Raw genomic sequence first — 15,045 nt, forward strand, 5'->3', positions numbered from 1 at the left:
TTCACACACGAGCCATCGCCAAACCTCACTTTACCTTTTACGTTCTCATCTAGGTTTGAGAAGAAATCTTTGTTCCCCGACATGTGGTTACTTGCACCGGTATCTAAATACCAAATACTCGAGTTGTTATTAGTATCATAGTTCTTAGGGATTACCTTATCTTCGTTAAGGAATACGACTTCATGGACATATAAGGCATCGGCTTCTTGTGTCTCGTTTAGGTTAGCTTCTTGGTTTTGCATTGGTTTCTCGGGACATGTCAATGCAAAGTGACCCGCTTTGTCACATCTCCAACATATTACCTTGGAACGATCTCTTTTCGATTTTGGTTTTTCTTCCGCAGCTGTTGCTCCTTGACCTTGGCTATTGAATCTCCCTCGACCCCTACCTCTACCAAAGTTTCCTCTGCCCCTACCAAAACCTCGTCCTCCTCTGTTTCCGTAACCTCCTCTGTTTCCGCCGTAGCCTCCGTGGCTATTGTTTGAAAACAAGAGTTTACTTTGATCCTCTCCTTGAGTCTCATCCCTTATACGCTCATCGTAAGCTTTTATTCTCCCTACTATGTCTTCAAATCCCGTTGTTTCTAAGTCTAGGACTTGCTCAAGAGAAGCTACAATTTGTATGAATTTTCCTCTAGGAAGACTTGTCAAGAACTTCTTCACCAACTTCGATTCGTCAATTGTATTTCCGAGAGAAGCAGATTGGGAAGCTATTCCCGAAATCTTTCCCGCAAAGTCATCAACCGAGTCGGTGTCTTCCATCTTCAACCGATCGAGTTGTGTCATTAGGGTTTGGAGTCTCGCCACTTTAACACGGTCTGCTCCCTGGTGACGAGATTTGATCGCAGCCCACACCAACTTTGCCGTGCCTTGTTCTCCAATTTGTAGGATGAGGCTCTCGGGGATTGATTGAAATAGAAGAGCTGTCGCTACATCGTTCTTCTTTCTGTCCGTTGATCCTGGTTCTATGGTGTCCCATACTTCGCTTACTCTTAACAAGATCTTCATCCTCATCGCCCAAACTGTATAGTTTGTTGTTGTTAACATAGGGCATTGGATCGTTGGGGCTCCATTGTCTTTTGTTCGTGTTGAAGGTTCCACGTCTCCCATCTTGGATACGTGAAGCTTTGATCGTCGTCTTCGATCGGTACTTCTCCTTCAAGCTCTAATACCAATTCAAAGTTATGATTGCTAGAACTTAGAATATAAAGAACAACACTTCTTTATTAGATTTAGAAACTCTCACAAAACTAAATCTCTTCTCTCTAAGTCTCATAACATCCTTCCATGGACCCTTGTATTATATAGAACTTGGACATCTCCCAAGTCTATTAGGATTAGGTAAAACACAAACTCTATCTAGATACTTTATCATTATCTAAAACATATTTGTGAATATCCTTACTTATCTCTAGAAGCTTCTTCTTCTAAGAGATAACTTTTTTCTTTAAGTCTTGAATTATCCAACACCAACATGGCTTAGATTCAGAACTGAAATATAAGCACATATAAAGACAATTCTCGGTGCGTCCTAAGACTATTCGGATGTCGTGAAGCTCAAGTGATGTAACGAGAGAGCGGAATCTCTTGGAAACTAAGGAAAGAATTGGGTAGTACAATCTCGAGACACGAGCTAAGCAGTGCAACAGTATATCATCTGGAAGGTAAGGCATATTAAACGTTGAAGACTCTTTGCCGTTCGTCATTAGCAGAAAATACTAAGAACGTAATCAAACTCGAAGAGGAGCCGTATTAAGTACTTTTGGAGAAATCTTTCCTAACTCTACTTGAACTCGTAACTCTTTATCTTGTAATTAATCGATTTAGATATTATCTAAGTCCTATTAGGAAATCTTCACGTAACAAGACCGAACCGGATAGAGCAAATACAGTATGGTTTAAATTTTTTATTTATTTATTTAGATGGTTAATGATGAATTGATCTGCAAGGTATTTGGATTGGACTAGAGCTTTTAAAATATCAAAGTGTATATATGTTTTTAACCAAGATCATGTTGGGCTGGGCTAAAATATTATGCTCGGTACTTTTCTTTACAAATGGCATGTTCGGTTCGTTACAAATGCTCAATCTGGTTCACTATTTCTAACTCAATAGATATAAATTTCGTAACTCGGTCCGGTACATTATGTCGTTTGGCCTTACCAATGTGAATTTTCATTCTTATAAACGTAAACGTAAAAACAAATAATCATAATCTCAGAGATATAAAAAATAAATAAAAAATTGTCATGCCCTCGCTGGTCGGGCGAGTTACCTAGTATTATATAAATAACAAAAAAAAAAATTACGAGCTGAATTTAAGAATCAGTTATAATGTAAGTTTATCATAATATCTAATATTTTCCGTAATTTTAGAAAAAAATATATATGTAAATAACTGGTTCAAAATTTTAAAAACCAGTTATAATTTTTTTCTTTGGTCGGGAAACAGTTATAATTAATTATTTGGTTTATAGTGTAAAGTTATTTACATTGTTTTTTGTTACAAAAGCTCAAATATTTTAATGGTTGACAATTTTTATTACTAGGATTTTCTTATCAATTTATTATTATTTTTTCTAGACTAATAAACAAGTCAAGTATAATAATTTAGTAAAAAAATTTGAGTCATATTATTTGCAAAATTAAAAAAGAAAATTCTAGGACAGAATGATAAATTTAGTAATCTCATTAAGTTTTACATCTATGGGACTTTAAAATTGGCAGAAAAAAATGTAGAATTTGATGAAATTAAATATAAGAAAATGAGACCTTGCATTTTTTTTTTTTTGGTAGAAAAATGAGACCTTTGCATTAGGAAAGTCAAAAGTGAGTTATGAGGTCAAAAGTTGTAGGTGCTTTACACGTGTTCTGTTTAATGTCGACCTTATATGTTGTAAATGGGCTTATTGGGCTCCAAAATGGGGTACTGATTTTGCCTCACAGGCTTAAATAAGATCGGTTTGTTGCCAAAAAATATTAAAAAGTAATAGCCGTTTGCGTTTTCCCCCTTAGTATCCCATTTATTAAGGCCGATCGAGAGAAATTAGGGTTCTAACATTCTAAAAAAGCTCGGATCTTGTTTCCAAAAAAGCTCGGATCTTTGTTTCCAAAAAGCTCGGATCTTGTTTCATTTTGTCTCGCACAATGGATAAATCGCAGAAAAAGCCTAACAAAATCTCAGGTAAATCCCGTGTATCAAGGAATTAAAGAATCGTTTGTTGATTGTTTCCCAGTCCTTGGGATTTAGTCTCGCGATTTAGATAATATTGTACAGATAATGGTCTGATTTTAATCCCGTATATTAAGAAATTAAAGAATGGTGCGTGATTGTAGGGATTTAGCTAATAATTCGTCAGATTTCAATCTTAATTTAGTCCTTGTTGTTTTTGCTGAGTCAGACTCGAATAAACCATATTACTCGGAGGTAGCGGCTGGTCTTATGACCAGTCTCAAGGACTGGGAAAGAATTCCCAAGGCATAAAAGAGCCGATACAAGCCCTTATACGTCCTAAGGGACTGGGACTCGGGTATGTGGATGATGATATGCTCGTGCCTCCTCCACCTCCTCATATACCTCTTCTTGCACCTGCACCTGAACCAGAATTGGTGCCTCTTTTACCTGATATAGCTTCACCTAAAGTTGTAGCTGAAGCAAAAGGGCCTCCCAACGATGATGAGAGAACAGAGATTATCCAAGCAGAAGCACGCAAGGCTTGGGAAGAGTTAGTTTCTACTGTGCGAGGTAGAGAGTTTTGGGGACCCGAACCCTTAAAGCAGGAGACGCCCGCTGAAGATGATGTTCTTATCAATAACCATACCATGGTTTGGGGTTCATATTGGAAAGATCACAAATGGGGGTTTGGTTGTTGTAAAAATTTCACTAAGGAGAGTTTCTGTCAACCTCCTGAGTGTAACTCTGACTTCCCTGCTTCTACTTTCAGTCATGAGTTTACCCATCAAATACAGGTATCACTTTGTGTTTATAGCTTTGTTTATATAATAAGATAGATAGTGTTTGAACTGTCCTTCCTATGCTGGTGCAGATTGGTGCAAACACACAAATGAGAAAAAGGAGGAAGAGCAGAGGTGTTAAGAAAGAGCAAGAAACACAGATTGTTGCCGCCACAGCCTGTGCAAGGTTTTCACCTGACGGAATGCATCTTGCTTCTTGTTGCTCGTTTGATGCTTTCATAAAGGTTAGCTGTTCTGGACTCTACTTTTAAAAGTCTTAAAAGTGATCAGACTCTAAAGAAATAAAACATTGCATTGCAGATTTGGGATTACTCAACTGGAATCTTGAAGATGTCTTTCCAAGACCAAACTGAAGTAAACTCTTGTGTTCACCTTTTTTCTTTTTTTTTTTTTTTAAAACGTTGTGTTATAGCACAGGACAGGGGTCTTATTAGCTGTGTTAAATTCTGACAGGATGATCATCTCCTCTGTATTGAGTTTAGTCAAGATTCCAAAAGGCTTGCTTCTGGTTCAAAAAATGGTAACATCAAGCTCTACAATACAATAACCCGTGAGCTACTAAGCAGCTCATTGGACCACAAAGCGAGGTTCATTTCCTTCACTTCTTTAACGTTTTTATTCTTTTTTGAATCAACTTTATCATTGATATTTTGTTTTATATATGGTAGAATACATGATTTGGGCACTTTGGAAATGACGAAAGAGTTCTCAGGGCATAGTGATTCCGTTAATTGTGCAATCTACTTCTCAACCGACAGAATACTCACAGCCTCACAAGATTGCACAGTAAAAGTAAGTTAAGTGACTGCAAAATATCATCTGTAGAGAAACTTAATAATCTTAGTCTTTTCTTCTTTTTTTTTTTGTTTATTTGAATATTTGCAGGTGTGGGATCCAAAAACAACCACGTGTCTAATGACAATTGAACCAGCACTTTCTTTGAACGTATGTACTCTTTCACTAAAACTTTATCGTATGTTATTTTTTATTTCATGTGTGGCTAAGTCTCAGCCAAATATGTTTCTTGCAGAAGAAAAGAGCCCCTGTCAACTCTATTCATATGTTGCCCACAGAGTTAGGAAAAGTCCTTGTTTGCAGCAAGACTTCATCACTCTCAATCATTGACTGCTTTCAAGGAAAGCTTGTGAGGACCTTAACTTCCAAGGTTCAAGGAAGTGCATTCATTGCCGCATGTGTATCTCAGAAAGGAAACTTCATATATGCAGTTGGTGAAGACGGCATGGTCTATTGTTTTGATTATAAGACGGGGGAATTGAAGCATCGGCTAGAGGTGAAAGGAGTAAGTGTATCACACCATCCATGTAGAAATTTAATTGTCACCTGCAGCAAAACAAGCTCCTTAAAGCTTTGGAGTGGGTGGAGGAGGTGATGAATGGATGACACGTGATGGAGATTGTTTGTAAAGAGGTGATGAATGGATCGCTGATGATAGGGAGATGATGTTTTTTTTGTGTGTATTCTTTTTTCTTGAAATTCTAGTGGTTAAACGTGTATAGAACGTGTCAGCCCATTCTGATTTTTGTCAAAAACTTTATTCATTTCTTTTAATAAAGTTCTAGGTGTTAAGAATAAGATGCATTTGTATCTAACATCTCAAACCTACAATGAATCTATGTAACACTGGGTACACATATCTTTAACTTCTCATGGACACCACACTTTCTTTTTATGCTCATGGTCGCTGGAGACGCCAGAGGCTTCACCACAGGATTGACAAAGAGGTTCTGTTTGAAAACCTCTCTTAGACATTTGGGTGGCTATGAACTACCAGAAAGTTCCTGAGCTTTGGCGGCACATTAAACAATTCCATACTGCTTGGAAGAGTGCTCTCACTCTTTTTCTCACTGACTTCATTGCTTTTTTCTCAGCCTTCTTCTCTTCAAATCTAATAAAACATCTTGGCTTCAATTCCTTAGCCATCTTTGGCATCAATCAACAAAACATCAAGTTCGGCTTTCCCCAACCAAAATCAGCCTCTCTTACACCAGCTATTACTCATCCACTGGTCCATCTGATTTCCTCTTCCAAATGCGCTTTCCCAAACTCTTCCAAAAGCTCAATTTCCTCTTAATCCCCAAACCTCCTTCGCTGAACATTGCTAAAGAGGTTGCATCGAAACGCAGATTGTGATAGCCAATACTCCACAGTTGAAGAAATTAGCCTGGATCAGTAACACAGGCCCATGTGACTGCTCCTCTTTGACTTAGCTTCAATAGGAATCAGTGGTTCCAACGATTCAGGAACAGCAAACTTGAGAAACTCCCATCTTCTCCCGAGCTTCTATAAACATAGCTCCTTGATCATTACACTCACTCTATGGATAAAATTTCTGACAGAGATTTCTTCAGCTTAAAGGATGTCTTCTCTGATGAAGCAGACCCCTGAGGATATCAAGGAGAGAGAGATTCAGATTTCTCTTATCATTTGGAGTTGGAGAAGACGGTTTGGTTGTTTCTCTTGCAATGATCTCAACTTTCTTCTCCATTATTACCCACCCACAAAATCTTTCTCAACTTTCTGGTGACAGACACCCTTAATATCACTTCACTTGAGTGAAGATCCTTGATGAGATAAAGGTAAAGATTCCTGCAACACCCATACTATTATTATTGACTATGAAAAGCAAATAAAGAATAAGGGCTGAGTCCTCCGATCCAGAGGCTTGCATCAAAGAATGCGTGGAACTCTGCAGCCGTCAAACCAAAATCATAAACCTCAGCGAGCTTGTTGAGGGTGATAATAGGAGCATCATTCTTTGTGAGTGAACTCATTTTAGAGAGCGCATCTATCTTATCTTCTTGGAGTGTCTCGGGTACCTGTCAAGAACAAACGCCAGCTCTATGCTTTAGAGTTCCCAATGATTCTTCAAAGGTATATGTATGGGGATATTCAATCAGAATTACTGAGAGCCAGAAGATAGATGCAGAGAACAGAGTCAAGAAAACATGAACTCGGTCAAAGCAGATAGGATATGCCAAAGAGAGAATGCAGATTGAAAAATTAATGTTCCTCTTTGCTTCTGCACACAGCTATAGCCTTCTCTTATCTTTCAGATACCATGACTAGTTTTTTAACCTCAACTCCTACTGTTTCAAAGCTCTTACCTCTTGAATGTTGAAACTGCGCTCTCATTGTAACCATAGAAATCAGATGTGTTTATGGATTAGTACCTGCTCACAAAATCGTCAAACGGCGTCTTCTCGCATTCCACTAGCAGAAGATCAAATCGAAACCATGTTACGCAGACCCAACATTCGATGATAGTTGATCAAAAGGTATGACTGAGGAGATGACAGTCATGGAGGTAGTTCCTTGTTTGGAATTCAACTTTTTCTCCCCGTGGCGTTTTAGGTTTTTATTGCCAATATCGGTGATGCTAAGGCTGTTTTGGCACGATCCTCTACTCCCAGTGAGATGGGGAATCATATAGAAACATGTAATCCACTCAAAGGAATTCTTTTGACAAGAGAGCACAAAGCAATTTATCCACAGGAGCGTTCTCGCAGTCAAAAGGTAAGATTAGCCTATGATGAGCCAGACAGTGATCTCCTAGAGTACACCATGCTCTGTTAATAACTTGGTATAAGTTTCGCAGTCAGGTGGTGTTATAAGCTCAAATGGACGGTTACAAGGGCGTCTTGATGTTTCTAGGGCTTTTGGTGATCGTCAATTCAACAAGGTAATGATTCTTTGCCTTCCTGGAAGTTCTTGAAAACCTATATCAGTTCAACTCCAAACATTAATCTTCATGGTTCTAACATAAGTCATTGAATCCAGTTTGGTGTCACTGCAACTCCGGACATTCATGCATTTGAATTAACCGAGAGAGAAAACTTTATGATTCTTGGTTGCCATGGATTGTGGGAAGTAAGCTCTTTGTTCTCTATAAGAACATCCCGTTGGTCTTTTTGAATTCAAAGTTGGCTCAGATAATGCATCCTTTTTCAGGTATTTGGACCAAGGTTTGTTCAGAAACTCTTCAAGGTAAAGAACCTACACTTGTCAAGAAACCCAGATATACAAGTTTTTAGATAGCCATGCGAGCAAATGGTCTTGTAAGATTAATAAGAGCTGTTATTATTTTGCAGGAGGGCTTGCCTGTAAGCTCAATAAGTTGTCGTCTTGTAAAAGAACGCCGTTGCAAGGAAAAGCCGGTGGCCATCTGTTTTCTTTGGCTTGTGTCAGAGTTTATTTGATAACTCTTTTTTTTAGCTGTTAAATGGTTTTGCAGTTAATGGGCCAATTGTATACTCTCGAGAGCATTGAAAGGAAAATGGAATTGAGGTTCAAAAAGAGCTCTCTTTGTAGTGCAAAAAAAGTAAGGAACTTTATTATTATTGTAGTGCACAAAAAGTAAGGAACTTTACTATCGTAGTAGTACAAGATGATCAGTTTACAATGAATAAGAAAGCAAATGGGGCAATGAATTATTATCAATGTGAATTTAGGGTTTGAAATTAAGCCAAAAACAAATAATAAATCGCCAACATACACAAGCAGCAGTAAATATGACAATTTAACAATGTTATGGTCTCACCAGAGCATTACTTATTGGAACTCGAGGTCAAGTTTCCTCTTTAAATGTGATCTGTCAGTACAAAACGAAAAAGCAAAAAAAAAAAAGACCATTCAAAAACGCATTCAATTTTGAAGCTGCAAAAAGAAACTGAGACGACCAATCTGAGTCTAGTAGTACCTGGTGATGGTAGGGCGATTTGGAAGGCGCTCAGCGAGGATGGTTAAATCTAAAGACATGGGTGCTTCCCACGCTCAGGCATCACTCTTCTAAGCTTGCGTGGTGGTGATATCACTTTAGTGGACGGTTTGTCATAGCAAGTCAAGAGCATCTTCACTAACTGCTGGAAGTAAAGAGCGTAGAGAAGGTGCAGAGACATATTGATACTCTACATAATCTGGAAGGTTTGTCAAATCAGGCCACTGATCTGCTTTTGGCTTAATTGATCAATATCACTGTTTCCCTGCAACAAAAAGGCAAATCAAATAAGTAAGCATACCAAAAGGAATAATAATAAAGGAGTCTAAGATCCAACGAGATGGAAGATTGGAGTAAGATTTAATGTTAGCCATGATGAGTTGAGTAAAGATTATTTCACCTGAAGAAATGGTCTGCGTAGCAGAAGTTCAGCGAATATGCAGCCAGCAGCCCAAACATCAACTGCAGCACCATATTTTTTAGCACCAAACAAAAGTTCTGGTGCTCTGTACCATCTAGCAAACACCTGTGCATCATTACGTATATCAAGATACAAAGGTAATATGGAACAACTAGAAACAACAGAAAATAAGGTGCATTCCGCATCTAGAAAGAGACCTCTCGCGGATTCTATTGTAATCATGGGTGTTCAAAGGGAAACAAAGATAGGCAGGAATGAGATAGATAAACCCTTGAAAAACAGCATGATGAGTAGAAACAGTAACCAAAAGAGAGAAATCAAATTTGTATGATCCTCTTTGGCTGACCTGTGATATAAAGCAAGAATGGATACATATCTGAGAACATCGCAATGTGACCTGGTGCATAATTTGGATCCACAGGTCTAGTCTCAGAGGCTGCAATATATTATTGACAACGAACACGTGAGCTCAGTCCAAAACAGATTCAAAGCTACAAGATTTAAGATGCATATGAGTAACACCTGAATCAAAAGTCGACAAGGCTTCCCAAAAAAATCTGTAAACCACTGAGATGCTTCATCTCCTTCGTCAAGCGCAGAGCCAGACCACTCCCAAACTGAGACACCATGTGCTATTTTGTCCGGTTTAGCTAACGAAACCTTAAGGGCATCCATACCAGGTGCTCTAACCCCACTGGAGACCGCAGCCAAAAAAGGACTTATCTTCATAAATGGGGAACACAGTTGAAGAAGAAGAAGAAGAAGACAGTAAAAACCAATCTCCTTATAATAAATGGGGAACACAGTTGAGGTGTCGTGTACCTTTCTCGATTGGTTCTTATTAGGAGGACTTATCTTCATAAATGGGGAACACAGTTGAAGAAGAAGAAGAAGACAGTAAAAACAAATCAAGTCACTTGGCAGGTATCTATTCTCTTGCTCACATTCAGTGCCATTACTCGCATACCATAACACGATCTCCTGAAGATTGAAATTGGAACTAAGGAACCGAAGTTATTACAAAGCAATCCCAAAGTACCCATTTTCTTATAGTAACCTTTCACATGGAAAAAAAAAGAGAGAGAGAGAGAGAAGATGATAGAGTTACCCTAAGGTTCCAAACAGATGATAGAGTTACGCTAACTCGCTAAGGTTCCTCAAATCTAAATTTGTTGTAGCTCATGAAGTGTGTTTGGTTGAATAAATAGAGGAACAGAGGCATTCATCATTCTAAATACCCAGAAACAGAATTGAAAGCATAGATAGACTTTAAAAATATTAATCGACAAGAAGATGAACTAGACGACACTTCCGAGCAGAAAAGGAAAACCCAAAATAGTCGCATGAAAAGATGAAGTGAAAGAGGCAGTTTAACGCGAAGCAGAGCCTGATGAAGCAAAATATCAATACAATACTTGACGAGCACAAGAGTAATTGCAAATTAGATAAATCACACACACACAAAAGAAAGCAACTTATATGTGATTTTAAATGAAAAAATAGTTTAGACAAAGGAGTGAGAGAATATTCAGACATAGGTAAAACCAGCATATAACAAGTTAAGACCTACACATGAATGTGAGAGGACAGCACCGGACCACTCAATCTTGCCCCAAAGCTCGCATTCCTCGGGTCTCGCGTCTTTCAGCAGGGAAATCTCGGCACACCAAAGCTCCAAAGTCAGCGGGGCTTTCCAGAAGATGAAAATCCTCCAAGCAGAGTTGCAGCAGAGTTTGCAGATATCATAACCAGAGAGCTCTTCTAAACCCTTGACTTGCTTCCAATCCAAGTCATCTGGCAAACACCAAAGTATCCTCCCGCGGGTATCACCGCAGAAAAAGAATGACGACCCAAAGCAACACCAATCGGTTCTGTACTGTGGCTCAGAATCTGTTTTCCCGGTTGCCACAAACACACATTTACCTGGTGAAAGGGACAAGTTGTCACCATCCTCATCCACCACGTAAACCTCCTTCTTGTCTGTCACCACACTCCACTGGATGTTGAGGGGCATCTTGGGCGTAAACACAAACAAGAAATCCCAAGTCTTGGTCTCGATATCGAACACCTCTGCCCAGTTTGAGGAATCAGCGACATCCCAGCATCCCCCAAACACGTGTATCTTCCCGTTTGCCATGCTTGCCGATGCTCCGCTTCGAGCCATCTTCATGGGCGGAAATCGGTTCACTGTGTGCTTGACACAATCGAAAAACGTGACTTCCGAAGTGGGTTTTCCGTTCACGAGTCCACCTATAACATAGATTCCCCAATGTCTCGCCACGATACAGGATCCTGCTTCCGGCGCCGGATACAATCTCGAAAAGACCCGTTTCAGCCGACGTTGCACGGGGTGGAGGATGAACCACTGCGGGCTTGGATCTGGAAACATGTGCAAATATACGTACAGAGATGGCTCCGTGCAACCCATCCGCCATCTCAAGTGTCCGAGAGCATGGGACGCTACCAGATTCCGGTGTTCCTTGGAGGCGATAGCTACGGCAGCCAGATCCAATCTCGACAATTGAGCCAGGCAGCTCATAGCCACCGCATCTGGCAACCACAATAACCCACACACCTTCCTCGTCAATTCCAATTCACTACATCCCCGAATCTCAAATCTTCCTTTCATTGATTTATTACCTACCGGAGGGATCAATTTCCCTTCTACCGCTAGGGCTTTTCGTGTCACAAACTGTTAAAAAAAGTTAGTGTTAGTCTGAAAAAAAAAAAGTTAGTTTTAGTTTTATAATAAATAAATAAAAAATTAGTGTTAGTCTGAAAAAAAAGTTGCAATATGTTAAAGGGTCAATTAGGTGTATAACCATATTTGATAAGCAAATGAAGAATATAGCATCATAATCTTAGAAATTAAGTCAATAGCACAAAGTCGTTGAGAATTACCATTTTGGGTTTTGGTGAGAGGCAAAAATAATTTCTCTATCCTACATGGAGCAAAAAATAATTATACCCCATGGCAAGTTTTTTTGCTTTAATAATTGTTGTAAGAATTTATTCAATTTTGTGATTCTGCTAAAAATCATATTTTCTTTTTTTACATATGATATAGTTTGGATTTTTTAAATCGGATACGTATTTTTTAAAATAGTAAATAGTTTGACACAGTGTTCTAAAAAGCGGTCTAGGCGGTCGCCTAGGCTCCGACTAGGCGCTAGGCTCTTATGCGACGCCTAGATAACCGCCTTGACCGCCTAAAATTACACAGATCTTGTTTAATGTATTTTTTCAATTTTAATTAGAGTTTTATTTTTATATATAGTTATAAATATTCATATATTATTTAATATAAATATAAATAAATGTTTTATCTAATTTTTGTTTATAATTTCATAATTTTTAGTTTTATATAGATATTTTATATAACTTTTATATATAATATCATATTTATAATATTTTATGTTATAAACGTCTAAACCGCCTAAATAATCGCCTAGGCCCCGATTAGACGTTCTAGGCGCTAGGCATTGGGTCACCGCCCGCTTAGCGCCTAGCGCTTTCTTGAACACTTTGACATAAATAAAGTAGTATAGAATAAAGTGAAAACAGTATAGAAACGAAGCGTAGTGGCTATGATGATTCTGGAGACGGTGTGGTGGTGGTGGTTACGGTAATAGTGATAGTGTGGTGGTGGTAGACTGGTATTGGTGATGGCATGGTGGTGATGGTTGCGTCGCGGAGACTATGGTGGTGATGACATGGTGGTAATGGACTAATGGTTGTGGTGGTGGTGGTGATTATAAATGGAACGAGACGTAGTGGCCATTATCACTTTGAGGAGGTCGACGATGACTAAAGGTTTCTCTCTAACAGCGTGTTGGTGTGACGGTGTGATAGTGGTTGCGGTGATGGTGTGGTGGTGGTTGTGGTGGAGATGGTGGTGATGGCATGGTGAAAATGGTGGTGGTGGTGTTTATAAATGGAACGAGATGTGGTGGTAATTATGACTTCGATGAAGTCGACCATGATAAAAGGTTATGGTGGTGAGTGGTGACGGTGTGATAGTGGTTACGTTGACGGTAGAAATAAATAGTACAGTTAAAAAGAAGAGTGAAAAGAAGGTAAGAAACAAGGGTAAAATGGCAAATATTATAGAAAATATACGGAATATTATCCACTTTTTTTGTTTTGGTTAGTTAGTAAATTATTAAATTTTTGTTGGTTATTGATGCAAATTTTCCTATGTTAAATCGTAAAAAGGAAAAAATCGTTAAAAAGAATTAGTGTTAGTCTCAAATTTTCTTAAACTATGAAAAAAAAAATTCTATAATACAAAAAAATGGTTAGTTTTAGTTTTCTAATAAAATAAGTTTTATTTTCCTAACAAATAAAAACGAAAAATACGAAATGTTAAATCGTAAAAAGAAAATATTATCTACAAAAAGGAAAAAAATCGTTAAAAACAATTAGTGTTAGTCTGGAAAAAAAAAAGAGTTATAGTAAATGAAAGTAACTATTAATCTGAAGAAAAAAAAGAGTCGGTTTTAGTTTCCTAATAAAAAGAAAAATTTGCAATTTTTTAAATCGTGAAAAGGAAAAAATCGTTAAAAAAAAAGTTAGTGTTAGTCTAACAAAAAAAAAAAAAAGAAGTTAGTTTTACTTTTCTAATAAAGTTAGTTTTAGTTTCCTAACAAATAAAAATAAAAATAAAAATTTACAAAAGGTTAAATCGTAAAAAGGAAAATTCTATCTACCCAAATCGTAGTTAATTTATGTATAAATAGTCATCTAATCCATTATTTCACATCATAACTAACCCCTACATTTTTTTGCTTTGATATTTACGATTTAATTATGGCATGGTATTTTATTGAAATATTAATGGTGTTTAGTTTTATGTCTTGACTAGGGTCTAGGAGTGTCAAAATGAGCTACCTCGCTCAACTCGGCTCAGCTCATGATGAGCTCGGACATTTCATGAGCTAACTCAGCTCAGCTCATTTATTAGATGAGCTTCAATATATAAACTCGGACTCAGATCATCTTGGTCACGAGTTAAATGAGCTAGCTCGCGAACTTATAACAAATAAATATAATAACAAAAATAATGTAAATTTGTTTTAAAAAATTAAAATAAATCCAATAACATAATTAATTCTAAAGTTAAATATTGGAAATAAATCCAAGAAAAATAATCTCAAAACACCAAACAAAAAAAATCTCAAATAATAAATCCTAACAATCAAATTAAATTAATTAAAGATAATAGAAATATGGAATGATCAAGAATCTATTCCTTGTTACTCTTGCTCTTGAGATGATCCTACAACAACATCTTCATTGTCTTCATCTACAAGTAAACGTTTTAGATAATATCTAAATAGGATAATTCCTTTCTTTTTTTTGAGAAACGTTTTAGATAAATTTTTAAAAGGATTATTTCTATATATTACTTATATTATCTTCTAAAATTAATATGTAAAAACACACAAATTTTATAAAAGAATAATTCTATTTTTGTTTCATTTAAATGGAAAATATATATAAATATATATATTTCTAAAAAAAGTCGAGCTCATGAGCTAGCTCATGTTCATTAAAGCTCGCTCATATAACTCGCGATCTGAAAAAAGCTCGATCACATAACTCATTTATTAAATGAGCCTAAAAACAGAGCTCGTGCTCATGAAAAATCGAGCTGAGCTGAACCAGCTCATGAGTTGCGAGCTCATTTTGACACCTCTATGTCTTGTAGGTTGGATTTGTAAAAATTATGACGTGAATCGATCAAAAATTTTGGATATTGTTCAATTGATCAACATGTCCTAATATATATTGTAAGCATAATATTTTTTTTGTTTTTCTTTATGAATCTATGAGTTTTTTTAGTGTTCCAATTTTTACGTCGATAATCTATAAGAAAATATTGGAAAGATTAATTTGATATTTTAGTGTGATA

At 37.2% G+C, this 15,045-nt stretch overlaps 3 protein-coding genes across 5 annotated transcripts; 2 read left to right on the top strand and 1 right to left on the bottom strand.

The window, feature by feature from the left end:
- Positions 1–2,821: 2,821 nt before the first annotated feature.
- On the top strand, positions 2,822–5,629 carry LOC9310784 (suppressor of mec-8 and unc-52 protein homolog 1). 2 transcript variants are annotated; one of them, XM_021022292.1, is made up of 8 exons: positions 2,822–3,184; positions 3,644–3,969; positions 4,047–4,199; positions 4,276–4,329; positions 4,429–4,562; positions 4,644–4,767; positions 4,861–4,920; positions 5,006–5,629. In XM_021022292.1, exons 1-8 carry the CDS (start codon positions 3,148–3,150, stop codon positions 5,363–5,365), a joined length of 1,248 nt encoding a protein of 415 aa, XP_020877951.1. In that variant the 5' UTR covers positions 2,822–3,147; the 3' UTR covers positions 5,366–5,629. The 2 variants fall into 2 exon arrangements, with proteins under 2 accessions (XP_020877951.1, XP_002872615.2); XM_002872569.2 differs by having other exon boundaries at positions 2,823–3,184; positions 3,402–3,969.
- Positions 5,630–7,334: 1,705 nt separating this feature from the next.
- Positions 7,335–8,338, top strand: LOC9310785 (probable protein phosphatase 2C 8). Its single transcript, XM_021022296.1, has 5 exons — positions 7,335–7,509; positions 7,592–7,675; positions 7,774–7,863; positions 7,945–7,980; positions 8,085–8,338. Exons 1-5 carry the CDS (start codon positions 7,411–7,413, stop codon positions 8,190–8,192), a joined length of 417 nt encoding a protein of 138 aa, XP_020877955.1. The 5' UTR covers positions 7,335–7,410; the 3' UTR covers positions 8,193–8,338.
- LOC9310786 (F-box/kelch-repeat protein SKIP6) lies at positions 8,305–11,838 on the bottom strand. 2 transcript variants are annotated; one of them, XM_021022289.1, is made up of 7 exons: positions 10,702–11,838; positions 9,954–10,112; positions 9,654–9,854; positions 9,478–9,567; positions 9,111–9,236; positions 8,693–8,975; positions 8,305–8,584 (listed from the first exon to the last, which is right to left on the bottom strand). In XM_021022289.1, the coding sequence occupies exons 1-6, from the start codon at positions 11,758–11,760 to the stop codon at positions 8,922–8,924; spliced, it is 1,689 nt and encodes a 562-aa protein (XP_020877948.1). In that variant the 5' UTR covers positions 11,761–11,838; the 3' UTR covers positions 8,305–8,584; positions 8,693–8,921. The 2 variants fall into 2 exon arrangements, with proteins under 2 accessions (XP_020877948.1, XP_020877947.1); XM_021022288.1 differs by lacking the exons at positions 8,305–8,584; positions 8,693–8,975 and having other exon boundaries at positions 9,141–9,567.
- Positions 11,839–15,045: the final 3,207 nt, after the last annotated feature.

Source organism: Arabidopsis lyrata, assembly GCF_000004255.2.
Source record: "Arabidopsis lyrata subsp. lyrata unplaced genomic scaffold ARALYscaffold_6, whole genome shotgun sequence".
In the NCBI taxonomy this organism is placed as follows: Eukaryota; Viridiplantae; Streptophyta; class Magnoliopsida; order Brassicales; family Brassicaceae; genus Arabidopsis; species Arabidopsis lyrata.

Coding starts and splice junctions, on each gene's coding strand:
- LOC9310784 (XM_002872569.2), top strand. CDS start 3,547: ATGCTCGTGCCTCCTCCACCTCCTCATATACCTCTTCTTGCACCTGCA. Junction 4,200..4,275: donor CGTTTGATGCTTTCATAAAG/GTTAGCTGTTCT, acceptor ATTGCATTGCAG/ATTTGGGATTACTCAACTGG. Junction 4,563..4,643: donor TCATTGGACCACAAAGCGAG/GTTCATTTCCTT, acceptor TATATATGGTAG/AATACATGATTTGGGCACTT.
- LOC9310785 (XM_021022296.1), top strand. CDS start 7,411: ATGGGGAATCATATAGAAACATGTAATCCACTCAAAGGAATTCTTTTG. Junction 7,676..7,773: donor GTGATCGTCAATTCAACAAG/GTAATGATTCTT, acceptor CATTGAATCCAG/TTTGGTGTCACTGCAACTCC. Junction 7,981..8,084: donor TTGTTCAGAAACTCTTCAAG/GTAAAGAACCTA, acceptor ATTATTTTGCAG/GAGGGCTTGCCTGTAAGCTC.
- LOC9310786 (XM_021022288.1), bottom strand. CDS start 11,760: ATGAAAGGAAGATTTGAGATTCGGGGATGTAGTGAATTGGAATTGACG. Junction 9,855..9,953: donor ATAAGAACCAATCGAGAAAG/GTACACGACACC, acceptor CCATTTATGAAG/ATAAGTCCTTTTTTGGCTGC. Junction 9,568..9,653: donor CTTGTCGACTTTTGATTCAG/GTGTTACTCATA, acceptor AATATATTGCAG/CCTCTGAGACTAGACCTGTG.